Genomic DNA, 19,781 nt, shown 5'->3' with positions numbered 1-19,781 from the left:
CAGGTTGCCTTATTCAACTCCCACTGTGATTAATTCATGGAAAACTTGCCCAATTTAATCAGTAACAGCAACAACCAATGACTGCTTCAGATTCAAATCCCAAAACCTCGCCCATCTAGTTTTTTTTTTTAATCTCGGATAATAAAACGTGAGTTGAGACAGTCTGACTTATGAACTTATTCACCCTCTGTGCTGTGAGTCCAGTCAAACTTTGGGAGGTTGATATTTGCAAATAAAATGGATACTGCAGGGAAGGTAAGAACACTTGAAATTAATCTTTTTTGGAAACTCTATTTGCATATTTTCATTTGATATTATTAAGGCATCCTAGTAATGCAGACACAGTGCTGCTGTATGGATGTGACATTCTTCGATGATGCACTCATCACACACAGAAAGAACTAATTTGCTTTATTAGAGTATTAAAATACACCTAAACCTAGTGTGGAAAAAAAGCAACAAACTAAAATGTTTTGTACTTGATGTGGTTTTAAAGACAGGAATGGAAGGTTTATGGATGCATTGTCTCCAAGGTAAAATAAATGATATGTTCCAAAAGAACATGTGATGGAATTGCTCCTGTTAAAGTTTTTTTTTTTTTTTTTCACTTTTTTAAACTGCTCCATAAATGTGCTTCGTGATTCTCAGCGGTGATTCATCACAGCTTCATGCAGCACCTGTTCGCATGACCCTGCAGCCCAAAAACTTCCAGACTTATTGATTCAAAGAACACCAAGTTCTTCGGTGAAACAAACTAATATTTATTGAACAATTTGCCAACTAACCTGAATGGACCAATGAACTAAAGGGTTCTGTCTATAAAAACAAGCACAAACGAGATATTGCAGGCAAACATGTAAAAACAGCTCCAATAAAGGTCACACAATAGTTTTATGTTGACACATGTTTTGTTGTTTTGTTTTTTTTACACATTTAAAAAAAAAAGTGGACAAATCGAATCTTCTTTCACCACAGATGCTGCTGTTCTGGCAGTAACAGGCATTTCCGCCGCTGGCCCCCCACAGCTTTTATTTGCTCAGTTCATTAATCTGTCACTCTGTTAGGCCAAGCAAACATTTTGGAAGCAACAGTGTTGAGTTTTTTGGGGCCAAATTCATCTTTATTTTCTTCTGCAGTCCTCTATCATGGATACTTTTGTCCACCAACATGTCCATCTCCATGGAATCACATTGAATTTTGTGCTTGTGATCGCTCATCACTCTTTCCAGCCACTCCATTTTGAATACAAAAACCATGGAGTGAATGTCATTTCCTGCAGATCATCCTGTGTAAACAGGTTTTAATGCATGTATTAGAATATTCTTACTGAGGGATCTTAGTAACTTGATCGTTATGAGTATATTTTACTTATAATATTTTTGCTGCATTTTGTAGGTCATCAGATGTAAAGCAGCAGTGGCTTGGGAGCCCAACAAGCCTTTGGTGATTGAAGAGATTGAGGTGGCCCCGCCTCAGGCCAATGAAGTTCGAATTAAGGTGAGAAACAAAAAAACTAACATGAAGAACAACCAAAATCACCACAGTAATCCATATTTATGACAAAAGAAAAGGTCAGTGAACTTCCTGTTTTCATTTTGTTGCCTTCTTTTGGCACAGATTGTGGCCTCCTCACTGTGCCGATCCGACCTCTACTTGCTTCGGGAAGGCAAGAAAGATTTCAACTTCCCGTTGGTCCTTGGCCACGAGGCAGCAGGCATCGTGGAGAGTGTTGGGCCCGGAGTCACTGAATTTAAACAAGGTCAGTTTGAAATCATTCATTTATTGCAGCAAGACACTAAATGATCTCCCCTTTTATACTCAAAATTGTTCATTGCTTTTAAATTCAGGGGGAAAAAACTAAAACTGTAATTACAATTTATTTCAAACTAAAACCTGTAAACTTCAAATATGCCACTGATTCTGAATTGTACAGAATTAGTAAAAATGTAAAAGGTTATAGTGTAAACTGTGTACATTTGATAAATGTGAACTGGATTGTGGCAGCCTATTAGTCTAAATCTTCACAAGCCCATGAACACCTTTCTTTTCAGTATTCAGATTCAGTTTAGGGCAGGGCAAGAAACGGACACTAGAACAGGAAGTCAAAGAGCCTAAAACCCTGAGAAACATCGTGAGACTTCTCAATAAAACAGGAAACAGAAGAGACATGAAATGTCCACCATGACAATATCTTCAATTTGTGTCTTTCAGGTGACAAGGTGATCCCAATATTTATTTCACAGTGTCGTGAATGCCGCTTCTGCAAGAGTCCTAAGACCAACCTGTGTGACAACTCTGTGTGAGTTTAATACATAATATTCTTCTGTTTGCTTCCTCTCTGTCGCAAAGCCGCACATTGTCTGGACTCACATCAGTCCTCACTGAGAAAATAAACAGTGTGCAAGGTTTGTGGAAAGCTATCCACGGGAAAAGACGGAAAAAAAAATCAGGATAGATGCGCTTTTAAACTTTGATTTTGGACTTTATTCTGAACATACATCTCCTTCAGTTATAATTAATAATAATAATAACAACAATAATAATAATAATAATAATTTATTCTATTTAAAAAGCAGCTTTCAAAACACCCAAGGACACTAAACATTAAAAGACTGACAAAAATTAAGAACATTAATAACAGCCTAACAGAAATAACAGAAAGCAACAACATTGTTATGGTGGATGTGAGTATGAGCCGTTGGTGATGTAGGACTGTCTGAACAGGTGAGTTTTGAGTCTGGCTTTGAAGAGTGGCAGGGAGTCAATGGTGCGTAGGTCGGGAGGGAGTGAGTTCCAGAGCTGGGGAGCAGAGCGACTGAATGCTCTGTACCCCATGGAGACGAGGCGGGCAGGGGGAACAGAAAGCTGAAGGCTGGAGGAATAGCGGAGTGAACGGACAGGATTGGTGATGTGGAGAAGGTCAGATATGTAAGGTGGGGCCAGGTTACGGAGTGCTTTGAATGTAATGAGAAGTGTCTTATAGTTAATTCTCTGTTTTATTGGGAGCCAGTGGAGTTGTTGTAAGACGGGGGTGATATGGTGAATGTTGGGAGTCCGTGTAATGAGGCAAGCTGCAGAGTTTTGAAGGAACTGCAGTTTCTGGAGGGATTTGTTGGGGAGACCAAGGAGAGGTGCACTGCAGTAATCAATTCGGGAGGTGACAAGGCTGTGGACAAGGATGACAGTGGTTTGAGGAGTGAGGAAGGGTCGGAGACGAGAGATGTTGCGCAGGTGAAAGTATGCAGACCGAGTAATGTTATTGTTGAGGGAGTGGAAAGAGAGTGTACTATAAAGGATGACACCCAGGCTCTTGACCTGAGGGGAGTGAGGGACAGTCGAGTTGTGGATGGAAATGGGAAAAACTGTTAGATTTGGAAAGAGTGGAGGGGGTGCCTACAAGGAGGACTTCAGTTTTAGAACTATTTAGTTTCAAGAAATTGAGACTGAACCAGGAATTAATTTCTTGTAGGCAGAGGGAAAGGGAGGCTGGAGGAAGTGCTGAAGATGGCTTGGTAGAGAGGTAGAGCTGGGTGTCATCCGCGTAGCATTGGAAATTTATATTGTGTTTACGGAAGATGTGACCAAGCGGGAGAATGTAAATGATGAAGAGAAGGGGACCCAAGATAGAACCCTGGGGCACGCCAGCAGAGACAGAGAAGGTGTTGGACTTATGAGATTTGAGTTGAATGAATTGTGTGCAATCAGAAAGATAGGAGGTGAACCAAGCCAGGGTTGTGAGAGTGATGCCAATAGATGAGAGTCTGAGAAGCAGAGTGCTATGAGAAATGGTGTCGAATGATGCTGTGAGATCAAGGAGGATGAGATTGGAAATTAAACCAGAGTCTGAAGCTAAGAGGAGGTCTTTGGTAATTTTGAGGAGTGCTGTTTCAGTACTGTGTAAGGGACGGAAGCCAGATTGAAACTGCTCATAGATGTTATTAGTGATGAGATGATTGTGGAGTTGAGAGGCTACAGATTTTTCGAGGATTTTAGAGAGGAAGGGTAAGTTGGAAATAGGATAAAAGTTATTGAAATTAGATGGGTCCAGGCCAGGCTTTTTCATGTAACCCTTATTATCCTATATAACAGGATGGCTACGAGTTCTTTATGGGATTCCTAATGTTTTTGATAAATCACCCCAACTATGAACTTGTATGTAAACAACTTGGTTTTTTTTAAATAACTGAGGCAGACAATATCACATGCGTTTTAGAGATTCTTTAGTTAGAAAAATGAATTAGGGGAAAGGAAATTGGTTTTTGAAATCAGGTTTAAGGAAAATTACGAGAATAACACCACAACGGTTTTTTCCAACAATGAAATAAATGTAACACAAATAAATTGTTTTGTAAAGAGGCAAACCCAGTCACGTGTGACTTTTAACAACACTATTTCAAGCAATCAATCATGTAACCTTCAAATCACAAAATATGTACACTCAATGAAATAAAACCAATCAAATAGATACAATCATGAATTCGACACCTTCAAATTATGAACTATTTAAACTTAGAAATGTAAACCTTCAGTCTTTTCTCACTCTTAAATGATCAAATATGAAATGATGAATTCAGTACCTTAATCAAATATCCAAAAACCTTACATTAATAAACTAAGCCGGCATCTAAATGAAAACAGAAAACAAACCCCACCCTACGTTGCAGGCCTGTTCCGTTGTTGTCCACTAGATGGCATTCGTGGCAAAGGGAAAAGCTTACTCACAGTCTCAGACGATCTTCTATAAAGTTCCAAGCTCCACACAGATCCACCGAACGAGCACAAAGTTGTCCAAGAATAATCCACAGTCTCAGAAAGGAAGAAAAATGGTCCTGATAATCCACTCCGATCAAAAGTCCACGTTCTTCCACTCTCGCAGCGGCTGGCTGGGTTAGCAACCCACTGCACTGCAGGCGCCGCTAGCTTTGCAAGCTAACAGCTAGTCTTCACTGCAGAACGACACTGCCCAGGCGTGTTGACTGCCGCAGCCGTTCCACAGGCTTCTCCCACAGTCACTCCAGGGGTGTTGGGCCCCTGATAACTATAAGATGTCCCGGATTGTCTGTTACGATCCGTTTTCAAGGTTCTCTCTTTCATTCAACTCTCACTCGCTCGTCCGTCTGTGCATACCCGGAACTGCATGCGCTCTCTCTCTCGATCACATGACCCACTCTCTCACTGCTCATTCGCTCTCCCGTAACGGTAGGTATCAACTTACAAATAAATCCCATAAATAATAAAATCAAACACACAGAGAAATACAATGCTTTCTGTAAACAAACACTTTTAAAGGTAAATGGCAAAAAAATAAAAATACACTCAGGTGAACAATACACTGTATTCAAACTTAATTTCTCTTCAGGATGCAATGTAACAGTACCCATCACAAAATAAAACTTCTCTCAACAATTCCAAAACAATAAACAGGGTTACGGGGCTACATACTCCCCCTTCTAAACGTCTGATGTCCCCATCAGACTCAATTAACTTCAAAAAACTTGAAGGAACATACTGGCATGTATGGAAGCTTACTTTAGTTCTTCCCAATCTTAATCACAACTCCCCTATGCACAATGGTAAGGGGTTCCTCACTGACTCTACCAGGTTTATCATAAGTAAGTCTCATAACTGGCTTTGGTGTTCTTTTAGGTCTAGTCTGTCTAGGAAGGACTCCTGTTTTAGCACTACTAGACCGCCTTCTATCACTTGGATCACTGGAAACGGGTTCAGGATCTGATTCAGTGTCTGGTGCCGAATGATGTGTCTGTTCTCTAAGAGGAGGGGGCTCTGGCTCAGAGGAACTGGAACTCCCTGACTCAGAAGGACTGTCACTTTCTTCCATCCGGACGTCACTTTGGCTGTGCCTCGTTGAAGGCGGCCTCACCTTTCTGGACCAGATCTCTTCCAGGTAAGTGCGGTAGGACCTACGCTGGGGGTACTCCAACTCAGACTCATCAGATTCACATTCGGGTTGCGCTGGGTGATCAGAAACGTTACTCTTGCTCCGAACTTGTGCACGAGTTTTAGGCCTGGAGGGCAAATCTTCATCTTTGTGCAACTCAGGCATCCGCACCAGCTCTCCAATAGGCAATAGATGGTCTCGGTGCAGGGTTTTCGACTTGCCCCTCCCGTCCTCAGGCTTCAACTTGTAAACGGGTAGGTTTGGCATTTTCTCTGTCACTAAATAGGGAGTATCACACCAGCGGTTCTGGAGCTTGTGTTTCCCAGTGAAGGCCAGATTCTTGAGCAACACCCGATCACCAGGCTCTAGATTTCGACATCTGACTCTCTTGTCATAGGTTTTTTTGTTGCGCATGTGTAACTTGTTTGAGGCTTCTTCAGCCAGCTGATAGGCCTTCTGCAAGTCTTGCTTTAGCTTGGTGACATAGGACGAGTGTTGACGCTCAACTTTGTCTTCGGACTGGATGCCAAAACACATATCAACGGGAAGTCTGGCTTCTCGCCCGAACATAAGAAAGTACGGGGAGTATCCCGTGGCGTCACTTGTGGTGCTGTTGTACGCATGCACCAGGTGCACAACATGTTGACTCCACTGTCTTTTCTTCTCCTGGTTCAATGTGCCCAGCATGGACAACAATGTCCGATTGAAGCGTTCTGGCTGGGGATCACCTTGAGGGTGATAAGGGGTCGTTCGGGACTTCCTTATGCCCATTAGCTTCAGGAGTTCTTTGATCAATCGAGACTCAAAGTCTCTGCCCTGGTCTGAATGGATGCGAGAAGGCAATCCATAATGGACAAAGTACTTTTCAACGAGGACCTTGGCGACTGTAAGGGCCTTTTGATTCTTTGTAGGGAAGGCCTGGGCGTACCTTGTGAAATGGTCTGTTATGACCAACACATTACTGATTCCTTTCGAGTCTGGCTCCATGGAGAGGAAGTCGATACACACGAGGTCTAGAGGCCCATCGCTGACTATTTGATGTAGGGGAGCAGCTTTGTGTGCAGGAGCTTTCCTCAGGATGCACTCTCCACAGTTTCTGACATACTCTTCGACACTGGCAGCAATCTTTGGCCAGTAGAACCGATTTCTTATCATGTCAGTAGTCCTCTCGGCTCCCAAGTGACCGAGGTCATCATGAAGGGACTTTAGCACAACTGGTCTGAACTCAGATGGTAGGACAAGCTGACGACTTTGTTCTCCAGTCTGGCTTTGGCTTAAACGGTGTAGTAAGTCATCGTCTATGACAAACTTTCCCATCTGCCTTTTCATAGCTGAGATCTCAGGATTAGTCTCCACATCGTCTGGCCACTTCCCTTGCTTCACGGCATGGATGGTTGGTCCAATCACAGGATCTTGACTTTGAGCCAGGATTAGGTCTTGTCTGGACAACTGTCCCAGTGTGTTCAGTTGTACCCGTGCAGGGAATGCATACACATCTGGCACACACTCAGGTGATGCTCCAAGCTGCTCTACATATCTTGGAGAGGCTTTGGGGGATCCAAGGACACCGACCTGCTGGCATATAGACTTGACACCAGTTTGGGATATATTTTCCCAGCCTTCTCCGGGTTCCAGCCTTGACAGCAGATCTGCATCCACGTTGTTCTTTCCTGGTCTGTATATGATATCGAAGTTATACACTGAGAGATCTGATAGCCACCGATGTCCATGAGCATTCAGCTTAGCCGTGGTGAGCACGTAGGTCAACGGGTTGTTGTCTGTTCGGACCGTGAAGCGAGCTCCATACAGGTAGTCGTGGAACTTCTCCACAATGGCCCACTTGAGAGACAGGAACTCGAGCTGATGTATAGGGTAGTTCCTTTCCGAAGACGACAGTTTTCGGCTGGCGAAAGCCACTGGCCTGAGTCCTTCTGGGTGTTCTTGATAAAGAACTGCGCCAAGTCCCGCCAGACTGGCGTCTACGTGCAACACATATGGCTTGCTTGGATCAGCGAAGGCCAGAACTGGAGCATTAGTGAGACGATGCTTGATGCTTTCAAATGCGTCAGTACATGCTTGATCCCACCTCTCTCCGAATGGTTCGCGCTCATCCAGGTAGACTTGATCAGTTGTGCCCTTCGTTGGCTTCCTTCCCTTCTGGGAGGGAGCATACCCTTTTGTCAGTTCAGTCAGGGGACGGACCACGGCTGAGTAGTTGTGGATGAACCGGCGGTAATACCCACAAAATCCCAGGAAAGATCGTAGTGTCTTTAGGTCGGTGGGTCTAGGCCAGGTGGTAACGGCCTCAACCTTGCTGGGGTCCGTGGCAACACCATCCGCTGACACAATATGACCAACATATTTGACTTTGGTCTGACAGAAACGGCATTTGTCGAGGGAAATCTTGAGCCCAACTTCCCTGAGCCGGTCCAGGACTTTGAGGAGTCTTGCTTCGTGTTCTTCTAGTGTCTTTCCAAAAACGATCAGATCATCCAGGTATACGAGGACTTGGAGGAGGTTCATGTCTCCGACTGCCCTTTCCATCAATCTTTGGAACGTTGCAGGAGCCCCGGTGATCCCCTGCGGCATTCTCTCAAACTCATAAAAACCCAGAGGACAGATGAAAGCCGTTTTTTCCTTGTCCTCCTCCTTCATGGCGATCTGGTAGTAGCCGCTCCTTAAGTCCAAGACAGAGAACCACTTGCTTCCTGTTAAGCAGTCCAGAGCCTCGTCTATCCTTGGAGTGGTGTACTGATCAGGTATTGTGCGACTATTGAGGGTGCGGTAGTCGATGCACATCCTTATGGTTCCGTCTTTTTTTCTCACCACCACTATTGGGGAAGCGTATGGACTTCTGGATTCTTTAATGACGCCGGCAGCCAGCAGCTTTTGAATGTGATTCCGTACATCGTCAATATCTGCAGGTGCAAGGCGCCTAGAGCGCTCACGAAATGGTCGCTCATCTGCCAGGCGAATGGTGTGCTCTACGCCTTTTGCTAGCCCCACATCTAGTTCATCGAGGGAGAATACATCGGCTCTCTCAGACAGTTTCTGTCGCAGTCTGTCTTTCCACTCTTCAGGAGCAGGTGAGTCCCCGAAGTCTAACAGACTGAGATCAAACTCTTTAGAGGCTGGCTGCTGCTTTGACAGTTTGCGAACAACATCTGTGGGATACAGGCAGCCGACAATGGACCCCACAGGTATGGTGGCATCTTTGAGGGTTTCATTTTGGAGAAGTACAGTGAACCTGTTTACAGCTACCGCATGGCTTGGAATGACCATGGGCTGCAAAAGCACACCAGCAGGAAGGGGGTTTTGGGAGGAAGCTTCGACCATGAGGATTTCATCTGGTAGTGGCTCAGTGGCTTCCACTTTGCAAATGGCTTGGTGACTGCACCCAGCAGGTATTATCAAGGGACCAGGGCCCTGCCACTTTACATGTCCGACTTCATTGGTGCCTTCTTCCTGTAGCGGTTTTGAGGACTCATTGCAGGTGTTTTGAACGGCCATAGTTCGAGCCACGTGCGACCCTGGCATGTCGTCACACAACTGGGCTAGTCGCTTGGGAAGGCTGGCCTTAGCATTAGTCCCCAGGATCACAGGTGTCTTGTCGGGACCTGCGGGATCAGGGCAAATCAATGCCAGGACTGACATGATGGTTGGAGCTCCAACCACTTTCTTAGGGAACTCAATCTCAACCACTACGTAACCAAGGTAGGGGTAGCTCGAGTCACTTAGGCCCCAAATATCCAACTTGCTCACGGGGTGTATCGGGACATCGGACAGATACTGTTTGTACCAGGACTCGAAGATTATACTGACTCGTGAGCCGCTGTCCAACAGTGCCTCACATAGGTGGCCATTGACTTTTAGTGGCTCCATGGACGGGGGCCCTATCAAGCCTTCTGGTAGGTCTGTTGTCTTGTGGAAATCCAGTGCACTCTTCCGGACTTCAGCCCCGGCACTGGGGGTCTGGTAACCAGTAGTTTTAGCCTTCTTCAGGGCTCCAATGAGCTTTTGGATCACTTTGCTTGGATTCTCAGCATTAGTGCACTTTGAGGCGATGTGCCCGTTCTCTCCACACCGATAACAGATGTAGTCAGCTGTGTCAGTTGATCTTCTGGTTGAGGTGTTGGGTGCAGGACGGGTAGTGGGTACGGGACTGGTGCTGCCAACAGTCATCACTGCTGATGAGGCCGCAGCTGCAGTGAATGTTTTGGAGTTCATTTTCTGTGTTAAGTGCTTCACTTGTTTCCTGAGGGCAATTACTTCAGGATCTTGACTAGTTTCTGTGTCTTTCACTGGAACAACAGGCGACTCAACCCTTTCTTCAGTGACTGGTTTGTGTTTTGTCGCTAGTGTGGCAAACATTGACTTAATTTCTTTAATTTCAGCTCTTAGTGTTTGTATTTCTGACTTGCTTTCAGCTTGTGGTTTGGCGTAGACTGAGCGCACAGACTGGTTTAGCTTAGCTTTAGAGGCTTCGTATTCCTCTTCTGTGCGTATGTCGCGCAGCAGTTGCAGGAATGTAGGAGGGTTGTCTTTTTTCTCCCTCAGCCGCAGCTGGATTAACATCAAGTCGGCGTCTACTGCCCCTTTAAGCAGTTGCTCAAGTCTCGCTCTGTCCATACTGCTTGCGGGAAGACCACCTCGTTGCACGACTTTAGACAGACAGCGCTCCAACCTTCTTAAGAACTCTGACAGTTTCTCTCCCGGGTGTTGTCGCTGCAGACGGAAAGAGAAATATAAGTCGTCTCCTGATTCAGCCAGTCCAAATGCACTCTCTAGCGCTTCCAAGCATTTCTCTGGGGTGACATCTGGGTCAGATAGTCGCACAGCTTTCACCACTTCCAGTGCCTGTCCCTTTAAGCTCTCCATTATCCTCCTGCGTTTCTCTTTTGGTGGGCAATCACTCTCCTCCACCATCAAGTAGGCCTGCTCCATCCAGTGTTCAAACTGCTCTTCTCCAGCTGGAGTAGGTACTGTTCCAGAGAAAACACGCAGGCGCCGGTATCCTCCACTCTCAGGAGGTGGCTTCCCTGTCTTGTCTAGAAGGTCGCCAACAGCACGGAGTATGGACTCAACAGAAGAGGGGGCTGACTCTGGCCCTGCGCACAAAGCCTGCACATCCTCCATGGATCTTCCCTCAGCTGCAAGCAGGGACGTCAATTTAGCACTGAAATCATCGCCAGTTGCTACTGAGCTCTCTGTTACGGTGTAGATTGGCCAGGCTTTTGCTCCTTCCTCTGGAACAACTTCAGGGGGAATAGACTGTGCATCTGTCACTTTTCCTCGGTATTCACAGAGTACCATGAGTTCATCTCCAGCATCACTGAACATTCTGCCCCTCACACGGACAACTCCAAGGCACTTTATAGTCTGCAGGACATCTTCAACTTTGGTTATTTCTGTATCTTCAGGGACAACAGTCAGGAGTGCTTGAGCGTCATCGAGCCCCTCTCCTCGACACCAGTTCTTTAATTTGTTTGAGAACATCTTGTGTTTTGCACTGACTGCCATTTTAAATTAGCTTGGCTGCTAGTTTGTGTTACTTTTTAGAGACTTGTTTTTAACTTTTTACAGGGAATGAAATATCAAACACAAAGAATCAAACATCCCAATCCCAGCACGGTGCCTCCATTTATGTAACCCTTATTATCCTATATAACAGGATGGCTACGAGTTCTTTATGGGATTCCTAATGTTTTTGATAAATCACCCCAACTATGAACTTGTATGTAAACAACTTGGTTTTTTTTAAATAACTGAGGCAGACAATATCACATGCGTTTTAGAGATTCTTTAGTTAGAAAAATGAATTAGGGGAAAGGAAATTGGTTTTTGAAATCAGGTTTAAGGAAAATTACGAGAATAACACCACAACGGTTTTTTCCAACAATGAAATAAATGTAACACAAATAAATTGTTTTGTAAAGAGGCAAACCCAGTCACGTGTGACTTTTAACAACACTATTTCAAGCAATCAATCATGTAACCTTCAAATCACAAAATATGTACACTCAATGAAATAAAACCAATCAAATAGATACAATCATGAATTCGACACCTTCAAATTATGAACTATTTAAACTTAGAAATGTAAACCTTCAGTCTTTTCTCACTCTTAAATGATCAAATATGAAATGATGAATTCAGTACCTTAATCAAATATCCAAAAACCTTACATTAATAAACTAAGCCGGCATCTAAATGAAAACAGAAAACAAACCCCACCCTACGTTGCAGGCCTGTTCCGTTGTTGTCCACTAGATGGCATTCGTGGCAAAGGGAAAAGCTTACTCACAGTCTCAGACGATCTTCTATAAAGTTCCAAGCTCCACACAGATCCACCGAACGAGCACAAAGTTGTCCAAGAATAATCCACAGTCTCAGAAAGGAAGAAAAATGGTCCTGATAATCCACTCCGATCAAAAGTCCACGTTCTTCCACTCTCGCAGCGGCTGGCTGGGTTAGCAACCCACTGCACTGCAGGCGCCGCTAGCTTTGCAAGCTAACAGCTAGTCTTCACTGCAGAACGACACTGCCCAGGCGTGTTGACTGCCGCAGCCGTTCCACAGGCTTCTCCCACAGTCACTCCAGGGGTGTTGGGCCCCTGATAACTATAAGATGTCCCGGATTGTCTGTTACGATCCGTTTTCAAGGTTCTCTCTTTCATTCAACTCTCACTCGCTCGTCCGTCTGTGCATACCCGGAACTGCATGCGCTCTCTCTCTCGATCACATGACCCACTCTCTCACTGCTCATTCGCTCTCCCGTAACGGTAGGTATCAACTTACAAATAAATCCCATAAATAATAAAATCAAACACACAGAGAAATACAATGCTTTCTGTAAACAAACACTTTTAAAGGTAAATGGCAAAAAAATAAAAATACACTCAGGTGAACAATACACTGTATTCAAACTTAATTTCTCTTCAGGATGCAATGTAACAGTACCCATCACAAAATAAAACTTCTCTCAACAATTCCAAAACAATAAACAGGGTTACGGGGCTACATTCAGGATAGGGGTGACAGTAGCGGTTTTGAATGAGTGAGGGACAGTGCCAGAAGTAAGAGAGCAATGAATGGTGTTGGTGAGGAGGGGCGCAAGTGAAGATAAGCAGGTTTTTATGAGAACTGTAGGGAGGGGGTCAAGCTGGCAGGTGGAGGGTTTGGCTTTAAGAATGAATTCAGAAATGGCTTGGACTGAGGGGAGGACAAAGCTAGACAATGGGGTTATGATGGGCAAGTTGGGAACAGTAGAGACTCCAGAGACTGCAGTGCCACATGTAGACAGCTGCTGGTGGATATCAGAGATTTTGGAAACAAAGAAGGACATGAGGGAGTTACAGAAATCAGTAGATTGCACGTGCTTGGGGAGAGAGTCGGGAGGTTTTGTGATGTTGTTGGGAAGGGAGAACAGAGTTTTTGAGTTTTGTTGATTGGAGTGAATTAGACCAGAGTAGTAAGCAGATTTGGCTGAGGAAATATGGTCCTTATAAAGCTTGACATGATTATTGTACATTTCTTTGTGTATGGTGAGTCCAGTTTTATTGTAAAGCCATTCCAGTTGTCGTCCTTGGGATTTGAGCTGACGGAGGGCAGGGGTGAACCCGGGTGGAGAGTGGGTGAAAGAGATGGATCTGGTTTTTAGTGGAGCATGACTGTTCAGGAAGGCATGGAGGCTATTGTTGTAGTGGGAGAACAGGTCATCAGGTAAGCCATTGACAAGTGTACAGGCCAGAGGTTATTTTGCCTACCTTGACATGTTTCGGCTGCCAAGCTGCAGCCTTCCTCAGAAGTGTCACGTGATGTTGTCTGGTCGGCTGATTTATACAGGTTTTGGCGCCAGCTTCCTACTGGGTGCAGTAGGATGACAGCGCCATCTGCAGTCCGACTTCTTCAGTACTGTGTCCCAGATATGGGAAAGTTGATACGCCCCCCTCTGCCCGGTTCACAGTCTGGGAAGGCTGCAGCTTGGCAGCCGAAATATGTCAAGGTAGGCAAAATAACCTCTGGCCTGTGTATATGAATCCAAACCATGAATACAAAAAAAGGCCTAATGAACCTTATCGGACTATTGACAAGAGTGCTTGACAACTTATTAATGTCCGAGGAAAAGGTGTCAACATTTATGTTTTGTGGTTCAATGGGGAGAGCAGTCGTCTGACAATCGGGAGGTTGTTAGTTCGATTCTCGTCTCCCCCTGTCTGCATGTCCAAGTGTCCTTGGGCAAGACACTGAACCCTGAATTGCCCCCGGTGGATGGACTGGGCGCCTTGCATGGCAGCTGCCTCCACCGGTGTGTGAATGTGTGTGTGAATGGGTGAATGTGATCCTGCAGTGTAAAGCGCTTTGGTCTCTGCTAATGCAGATGAAAAAGCGCTATATAAGTGTAGTCCATTTACCATTTTGATATTGCGGAATGAAATGGTGCGAGGGAGGACAGTTTTGGATAAAATGAGGCTAGTATTGAAAGTAATTAGCATATGGTCAGAATATGGCAGCGTGTGAGGTGTAAAGTCAGAAGGAGTGATACCAAAGCAGCAGAATAAATCCAGAATATGACCTTTACAGTGAGTTGGGAAGTTGATGTATTGTTGCAAGCCAAAACTTTCTAAACAGGATGAGAAATATTTAGAGAGAGGATTAGTGGTATTGTCCATATGAATATTGAAATCAACGAGAATAATTGTATTTTGAGACAGAGATGAGAATGAACGAGTAGGTGAGAAAAGTCATTCAAAAAGTCCTTATTATATTTTGGTGGGCGGTAGATGGTAGCAACAATTACAGGAGAGGGTCCACGCAGCAGTGAGGCAGAGTATTCGAAGGAGGAGAACACCGGAGCAGCAGGTACCAGCACGACTTTCCAACTCTCGCCGTGTAACATTGCGAGACCTCTGCCCCATTGCAAATTAGGGGCCATTTGGCCCCTCTCTCGATTGAATAGGAAGTTTGAATGTTAAACTTTGATTTTGGACTTTATTCTAGACCTACATGTCCTTCAGATATAATTAATTTGTTTACCTTTCACGTTCAGACCTGTTGTTCGTTATGAGGGAATGCCAGAACCGGATTCTCGGTTGACCTGTAAAGGGAAGAAGTTGATTCAGTACATGGGAACCAGCACCTTCTCCGAGTACACTGTGGTAAACCAGAACGCTGTGGCCAAGGTCGACCCTGCTGCTCCTCTGGATAAAGTCTGTCTCCTGGGCTGTGGGATCTGCACTGGATATGGAGCAGCTGTCAATACCGCCAAGGTATTTGGTGTGGATGTCGAGGTCAATATATGTTGCCATATGCCAGTTTCATTTTTTCCATTTCCTTTATTTGTTTCGGAGGGACACTGCGCATTAATAAACACTATATATAAAAAATAAATGTAAATGCACCCGAGTTAGCCAAAAGGCTAGTTTGCATCAGCTGTCCCCCCTGCCAGAACTAAAAGGCCAGTGCCTGGTGGGGAAGAGATAAAACTTATATACACTATACAAATGCAAAGGGCAAAATATCATACAGATCAACAATAAAAATACAGAATATACATAAAATAAACAGCTATATGCATAGTATCATACTATGTGACCCAAACTCATGCTCATTCTCGCTAAAAACATATAAATAATTTACTCATTAGGATATAAAATTTCTAAAAAACATATATTCATTCGGGTACAGTCATATTCAATGCTCAATATCAGCGAAAAGGAAGACCAGCGGCTGTAGAATTCAATGTTCGCATCTTTGACGATCGATTAGCCAATTCTTGAGTTTGTTTTTAAAGGAGATGTATGAGCTGGATTCTCTGATACTTTGTGGGATCTTATTCCACTCTTGGGCTGTCTTGTAGGAGAACACAGACTGTCCAAATGAACTCCTTAGGAGAGGAATTTTACAGTCACCTTTGACTGCTCCTCTAGTTCCAGTCGTAGGGGATCAAAAATGTATTAAGTCCCAAAGCGGAGGTGGTGCAGAGCGCTGACGTATCCGGAACATTAGACAACAGTTTTTAAAAATAATGAGATTTTCCCAACTTAACAGTCTGTATTTTTTTAATATAGCACAGTAATGGTATGCTCTGGGTTTTTTATCCAAGACTTTGAGAGCTTGTTTATATAAAGATATGACCAGTGTTAAGGTAGTCCTGTTAGTAGTGAACCAAGTGGCTAAGCAATAGTTTATATGGGATAAAATAAGAGAAAACATGTACATTTTTGCAGCTTTGGTAGTCATGTGATTTCTAAGATGATGAAAATTTGCCAAAGCAGACCTTACATTTCTACAGATTTTGGAGACATGATTTTTAAATGTGAGATTACAGTCAATCATGATGCCTAAGTATTTGTATTCCTTCACTATTTGTATTCTCTGTCCAGCAAATAACACTTCAGGTTCTTCGTATACTTTTTTTTCACTTACGGTGACCATGGTGTTTGTGAGTAGTGTAGCAGCTTCTCCGTGGTTTTTACCTTTTACAAAAATGACTGTGTCATCCACATACATGAGTACTTCACAGCCCTGGCACGCGGACGGCAGGTCATTGATGTTAAGACTAAAAAGGATTGGGCCCAAGATTGATCCCTGTGGAACACCTAACATAAGGTTTTTGTAGCTGGACATTGAGTTATGGATTTTCACACACTGAGTTCAATTGGAGAGATATTATTTAAACCAAGTGGATGTGGATATAGAGAAATTAAATTGACTTAATTTAGCCAGTAACACATTATGATTGACTGTGTGAAACGCTTTCTTAAGATCAAGAAAGACAGCACCAACTACACCACCTTGGTCGACGTGCACGTGTTTATTTGACAAAACTCTACACAAGAAAAAAATCATCTGTGTCCACAGTCTGGAATGATGGCAATTGACCAAAGTCTCCTTTCCTGCAGGTGGAACCGGGCTCCACCTGTGCCGTGTTCGGCCTGGGAGCTGTGGGTTTGGCTGCAGTCATGGGATGCAAAGCTGCAGGAGCCAAAAGAATCATTGCCGTTGACACCAATCCAGACAAGTTTGACAAGGCCAAAGAGTTTGGTGCTACCGAATTTGTGAACCCCAATGATCACGATAAACCAATCAGCCAGGTGCTGAGTGACATGACCAGCGGGGGCGTGGACTACTCCCTGGAGTGCATTGGAAATGTTGGAGTCATGGTAGGGGGGTTGGAATCCACATTTCAATACTTTTGTAAGATGCAAAATTTCACTGGGACAACAAAAAAGTCAACACTATTCTTAAATTTTATTAGCATTCTTAAAATACTTTTTCAATATTTTCACACACAACATTTTTAAACCATGTAAAGCTTATGACCCTTCAGAACAGATTAGTTCCTTGTCCGCTGCAGTTGAGAACATAGACATGAGCTGTGTTCAATTCTCCTCTGTGAAATGTCATCCATTTGATCCAGAAGAGCTTTTTTAACTTGCGAAAGTGTTTATGAAAGAGTTGGCAACAACTTTCAGTTTGTAACATATCAGACGTGCAATTTTTAAGAAATATTCCTTGTTGCTTAACTTCTCCTTTGCGTAAGTTCAAGGTTTCAATCACCAAGTCAAAAACAACTGAGACAATTTCCATTCGTCCTTCTTACATTATATTCTGCTCAGATTATCAAGGTACTGGAGCTAATCCCAGTTCTCCATGGGTAAGGATAGAACACAACTTGGACTGGTCACCAAGTCCACTTAGCTCATTTCAGAAAATGAAATCAAATTACAGAGGTTTATGCAATTCTTTCGACTAATCTCAGTGTATCTTAAAGGCGTGTTTGAGTCAGCTGACGTTGTGCTCCTCCTCCATGTAGCGCAGTGCCTTGGAGTCCTGTGTGAAAGGTTGGGGCATCAGCGTGATTGTTGGCTTCACAAACGTGCACGACCTCTCTACCCGACCCGTTCAGCTTCTGTTGGGACGAACATGGACTGGCTCGGCTTTCGGAGGTGAGAACAACCCAAATCATCATTACATTGTCATGAATTGCTCATGAGTTCTGCAGCCTCACATACATTCTGTGTCCCAGGGTTTAAGAGTAAGGACGGCGTACAGCAGATGGTCAAAGCCTACATGGACAAGAAGATAAAGGTGGACGAGTTCATCACTCACAACTTGACCTTGAATGAAGTCAACGATGCCATTGAACTGCTGAAGCAGGGGAAGAGGTGATGACTTTTATTATGTTGTTTTCTCTGTCAGAAAATCACAAGAATAACTCCAGTTAAATACAAGTGCCATTGTGCTAATTTTTTGCTCCTATTTTGTTGCACAGCATCCGGACTGTGATGAGGATTTCTCCAGAATGAGCAAAACCTTCTCAATCTGGACCTTCTGTCAATACTCCGTTCTAAATGGGACGACTGAGGCTTTGACAGGAAATGGGCAACTTCTCATTGTTACTACAAGACGACCACATTCCGTTTTAACAGAATCATATTTGGGGATTAAATGAAACAGACTAATTGTGTGTCACTAATTTTTATTTTCTATTTAATTTTTTTTCTTGATATTAATACTGTAATTTGTCAAACATTAAAATTAATAGCAGGTACAAAGGCCGTATGTGGCTTGCAGCTCCACAGTTGACCGTGTCTGGCTGAGACTGATGTTACTCTTGTAGGTACCACCAATTTTCTGTCATTTACTCATTTGGAAAAAATGAAATTCACAATGATGGCTTACATGCCAAACAATAGTTATGGCAAGTTTCACATCTCATTATACTGGAGAAAGATAGAGAAGAAAGAACATGTTTGCTTTATCTGCTTTATTAAGAGTAGAGCTTCATGGGCCTGGAGCCCATTACAGCCAACAGCTGGTGAAAGGCAGGATACAGCCATGAACAGGTCAGTCGTTAATTAGAAAGTTAACACAGGCCATCCATCCTTTTATTCATCGTATACAACCATTTCATCCAGACGGGAGCTTCTCCAGTTGGAGCTCATCACAGCCAGTAATAAGTGAAAAAAGAAGTACAGTACATTATAGAAAGGGCAAAAGTCCAAGGATGTAAAAGCATTAGCAGTGGTTAGATCAATAAGTCAGTGTTGTCTCTGTGTCTCACGTTTTCCTTGGAGGTCATTAGCACAACCCAATCTCTCTCGAAATTGTGTAATAGCCAGGGGTGCACATAATTTTTTTAGTGAGTTACTCAGGAGAGTGCCAGGAGATCGTGTTTGGTACTCACCCTGTGGTCTTAATAAGTGCAGTCTTCCTCCCTGTCCTCCTCAGTGTCGCCCGCACTGTCCTCTGCTTCAGTTTCCTGCATGGCAGATGATAAAGATGCTGCAGATGCCTCTCCCTGTCTCTGGATGAGCCTCTGATTAGCTGTCTCCATCCACAGGTCAACAGCTGGCTTTGGGTCAAATGTCTCTGTGGTCTTTTTTGACAGGTGAATGTGCATCAGGGCTGACAGACGAGCATATGACAGACGAGATCTGTACTTGTTTTTTATTATGTTGAGTTGTGAGAATCCCCTCTCACAAGCTGCACTGCTTAAAGGCAGTGCAAGAGACAGTTTAACCACCTTGCTGATGCTGGTGTACATGTCAGGGTTACTTGCATTTACTATTCAAACCAAGTCATGCACAGGGGAGGCTCCTAGGTGTTTTCCTGCCTGCTTTAAGTGCATCCGTTCCCTCACAGTGGTGTCTCTGTCAAGTTGCAAGATGGCCTCATATTTCTGAAGAATGCTGCAGATCATTGTGTTACCAAAACGGTGGCGGTCTTGCATTTCCCGAGGCCATGTTGAGGGATCAAATACTAAGAAATGATCACATGACTTGAGGGAGTCATATCTGATTTCAAACTCTTCAATTAACCTCCCGAGTAGGTTTGTCTCGTCTCTGTCAGCATCACCACTAGAAACAGTTTGTATC

At 43.9% G+C, this 19,781-nt stretch overlaps 1 protein-coding gene across 2 annotated transcripts; it reads left to right on the top strand.

Annotated features, from left to right (window-relative positions):
* Positions 1 to 237: 237 nt before the first annotated feature.
* On the top strand, positions 238 to 18,365 carry LOC115407327 (alcohol dehydrogenase 1-like). 2 transcript variants are annotated; one of them, XM_030117717.1, is made up of 10 exons: positions 238 to 255; positions 1,396 to 1,497; positions 1,618 to 1,759; positions 2,212 to 2,297; positions 4,355 to 4,372; positions 14,967 to 15,167; positions 16,803 to 17,063; positions 17,717 to 17,849; positions 17,930 to 18,068; positions 18,176 to 18,365. In XM_030117717.1, exons 1-10 carry the CDS (start codon positions 238 to 240, stop codon positions 18,207 to 18,209), a joined length of 1,134 nt encoding a protein of 377 aa, XP_029973577.1. In that variant the 3' UTR covers positions 18,210 to 18,365. The 2 variants fall into 2 exon arrangements, with proteins under 2 accessions (XP_029973577.1, XP_029973576.1); XM_030117716.1 differs by lacking the exon at positions 4,355 to 4,372 and having other exon boundaries at positions 2,212 to 2,299; positions 14,948 to 15,167.
* The last annotated feature ends 1,416 nt before the right edge of the window (positions 18,366 to 19,781 follow it).

Source organism: Salarias fasciatus, chromosome 19 (genome assembly GCF_902148845.1).
Source record: "Salarias fasciatus chromosome 19, fSalaFa1.1, whole genome shotgun sequence".
In the NCBI taxonomy this organism is placed as follows: Eukaryota; Metazoa; Chordata; class Actinopteri; order Blenniiformes; family Blenniidae; genus Salarias; species Salarias fasciatus.
The sequence above is the reverse complement of the archived record's forward strand: the minus strand, read 5'-3'. Positions and strand labels throughout refer to the sequence as shown.

Bases quoted from the DNA above. Each gene is read 5' to 3' on its own strand.
- LOC115407327 (XM_030117716.1), top strand. The intron at 15,168-16,802 runs GTATTTGGTGTG...CCTTTCCTGCAG, and splicing joins CAGCTGTCAATACCGCCAAG to GTGGAACCGGGCTCCACCTG. The intron at 18,069-18,175 runs GTGATGACTTTT...TTTGTTGCACAG, and splicing joins CTGCTGAAGCAGGGGAAGAG to CATCCGGACTGTGATGAGGA.